This window comes from Schistocerca cancellata, unplaced genomic scaffold (assembly GCF_023864275.1).
Source record: "Schistocerca cancellata isolate TAMUIC-IGC-003103 unplaced genomic scaffold, iqSchCanc2.1 HiC_scaffold_1169, whole genome shotgun sequence".
NCBI classification, from domain to species: domain Eukaryota; kingdom Metazoa; phylum Arthropoda; class Insecta; order Orthoptera; family Acrididae; genus Schistocerca; species Schistocerca cancellata.
This window is the reverse complement of record NW_026047168.1, coordinates 404759-407815: the sequence shown is the minus strand read 5'-3', so window position 1 is coordinate 407815 and position 3057 is coordinate 404759. Positions and strand designations below refer to the sequence as shown.

Genomic DNA, 3057 nt, shown 5'->3' with positions numbered 1-3057 from the left:
TTGAGGAACGACGGAAATAAATTCTTTAACTATTTCCGAATGTCTATTACCTCGTTTGACGAATTACATAGAAAACTAAAGGATGTGTTACAACGACAAAACACACAATTCCGCAATTGCATCCAACCTGTTCAAATGCTGGCTATCACGTTAAGGTAATTTAATACATAAAAACTAGTTCTGTTTATTTACTTATTTATTTGTGTTTTACATTTTTATTACGCTCAGATTATGAAGTAGAAAAGTCAATATCAATATCAGCAGTTGAAACCAAAGAGTTTGTAGCAGGACTGACTGTACTGTCACTTTGTGGCGACAGGCTCTCTGCAAAAACGTTGTAGAACTGCGTTGTTGATGGTGGGCCTTCATGGCTACTTGTGGAAGGCGAAGGGTATGGTGGTGGCACTTTATTAATTCGTTGATAAGAACTGCGACCTTGAGAAGTCTGTAATGGTTGTTCGAGAAAAGTAGTTGGGTTTGGTGCAGCTGGAGGAGGACGAATCTGATGCGTATGGTAAGAGGATATTGGAGCAGCATTTTCCATAGGTGAATAAGAATAAGCTTGAAATCTATTATTATAGGGCATGGGAGGTGTGTAATGGGTAAATGGAGGAGGTTGAGCTGTCAATATATTTCTCCTTTCATATATATTTTCTATAACTTTGAGGACTCCCATCTGAAACTGAAGATAATCCTGTTCATCAAATTTTTCCAGATGAGGCTTCAGACTAAGTAAAAATGACATTTTGCTGCAAGGTTTGTCTTCTTCCAGAGCTCGTAATATTTTCATTTCGATTGCATCAGGTTTTCTATGTTTTCTGTTTGTATGGCACTCGCTTTTGGATGTTTGTTGTGTGGGTGCTGTATCAAATGGCCCAGAAACATTCTCAGTATTTTCGACGGAGCCCTGCGTTTCTATATCTTCTTCCAGTCTGGCGGTGCGTTCCGATTGAAAACTGTCCTCCGTCTCTCGAGCATCATACAGCTTTTTTAGAAACTGCAGCTGATCAGAATATACATACTTTTTCTTTTTCTTTGCTGCTGAGCCACTTTTTTTCGCAGCTTGAATTTTTATGTTTGACTTCACAAAGGAGTCTCGTAGATTGGTCCACCTCCGTATTACTTCTATACCTACATCAAAAGGAAACAAAACTGTATGAAAACATTTTAATTTTGTATAGAAAAAAGCAAAACTGTAACAAAAAATGTCCACTGCAAACTAAATGTCACTGATTTTTTTTCGTTTTGTTCAGGTATCTGGCAAGCGGTTGTTCCTTCACTGACTTACATTTCCAGTACAGAATTGGGATTTCTACAGCAAGTAAAGTGGTTAATGATGTATGCACAGCAATTTGGTCATCACTGCGGGAAGAATGTATACAAAGACCGACCAAAGAGGTATGGGAATCAATAGCGGCTGGATTTGAACGTACTGCTAATTTCCCCCACTGCTTAGGAGCGGTGGATGGAAAACATATCCGTCTTACTGCCCCATTTAATAGCGGATCAATGTACTTCAATTACAAAGAATACTTTTCTGTGGTTCTGATGGCTGTAGCGGATTCCAACTACAGGTTCATTTATGTCGACGTAGGAAGTTATGGCAAAGACTGTGACTCTTCAGTGTTCAGACGGTCCAGTTTATGGAAGTCAATAGAAAGTAATTCCCTGGAATTTCCAGACGTCCAATGTCTGCCTGGTACGGAAGGTCCAAAAGTACCCTACTTCTTCGTGGGAGACGCAGCATTTGGCCTACACACGCATTTGCTCCGGCCTTTTGGGGGAACAAACTTGACAGTTGAGAAACGTGTATTTAATTACCGTTTGTGCAGAGCAAGGAGGTATGTGGAATGTGCTTTTGGCATCCTCACCAATAAGTGGCGGTTGTTTCACCGACCTTTAAATGTTCATCCAGATTTTGCAGTAAAAATGGTTAAAGCTTGCATTGTTTTACACAATTTTGTACGTCAGAGAGATGGATTTATAATTGAAGACACCACATCCTTCACTGGTTTGGAAGACTTAGCCCAAGATGCCAACATAAGAGGAGGACTGACAGCCAACGCCATAAGGAACACTCTTTGTAAATATTTTATGACAAATGCTGGAAGCGTGTCATGGCAGATGTCAAAGATATAAATTAACAAGCCTTTTCCTTTTTGTAGATTGTTTGTGAAAGCCTGCGACTGTATAGTAAATAGTTTTCTTTATAAATAAATTACTGCTACCACTCACGTTTTTAATCGTTTTGTTTATATTTTGTACGACGCGTTTCGGGAAATAATTCCGATCTTCAAGTGCGTTTTTTTCTCTAAGTTTTCATTATGTGTAGTGTTTTTTTATTTGTGAGGTCTTGTGCGTGTTTCTCTTATAAATTACAGTAAAGAAAACAGAATGCAAGACCTGACACATAAAAAGACACCACACATGATGAAAACTTAGAGAAAAACGCACTTAAGGATGGGAATTATTTCCCGAAACGCGTCGTGCAAAATATAAACAAAACAAAAAAAACGTGACTGGTAGCAGTAATTTACTTATAAACAAACGATTTACTTTTAGAATAAAATTTATAACGTTAAATAAAAACTGTTTAAAACGTATTAAATGTAATATTAATATATTAAATAAATACTTACCAAACGCATTTTTATCTTTGTCTTCCATCTCATCAAAATCTTGCTTCAGTGCTACGCAAACTTCCCGCCAAGCATTCTTTGTAGCAATACGATCTCTATACGCATCTAGAGTTTTGTCCCACAGAACAGGTCTTACTTCCACCAAGGTTATCAAAAGTTCAGTATCAATTTCATCCATTCTTCTACACTTTTCAGTAAACAAGAATAAACACAAATGAATAAAACGACACTACAACGAACTAGTCGACGCCGTACGGCTCAAAACCGTCCAGTGTGAAAGCATGCACTTAGTCACGTAGGCCACTGTTGTCGAACTTGCCGTACGGCGACCGTCTGTTGTAGTGGCAAGACACGGCTGCAGCACGGCACGGCAGCGGCATTTTGCCGTCGCCGTATAATGTGAAAGGCGCCATACATT

At 38.8% G+C, this 3057-nt stretch overlaps 1 protein-coding gene across 1 annotated transcript; it reads right to left on the bottom strand.

Moving 5' to 3' along the window:
* Nucleotides 1–229: 229 nt before the first annotated feature.
* Nucleotides 230–2817, bottom strand: LOC126160956 (uncharacterized). Its single transcript, XM_049916946.1, has 2 exons — nucleotides 2640–2817; nucleotides 230–1131 (listed from the first exon to the last, which is right to left on the bottom strand). Exons 1-2 carry the CDS (start codon nucleotides 2815–2817, stop codon nucleotides 230–232), a joined length of 1080 nt encoding a protein of 359 aa, XP_049772903.1.
* Between the last annotated feature and the right edge of the window lie 240 nt (nucleotides 2818–3057).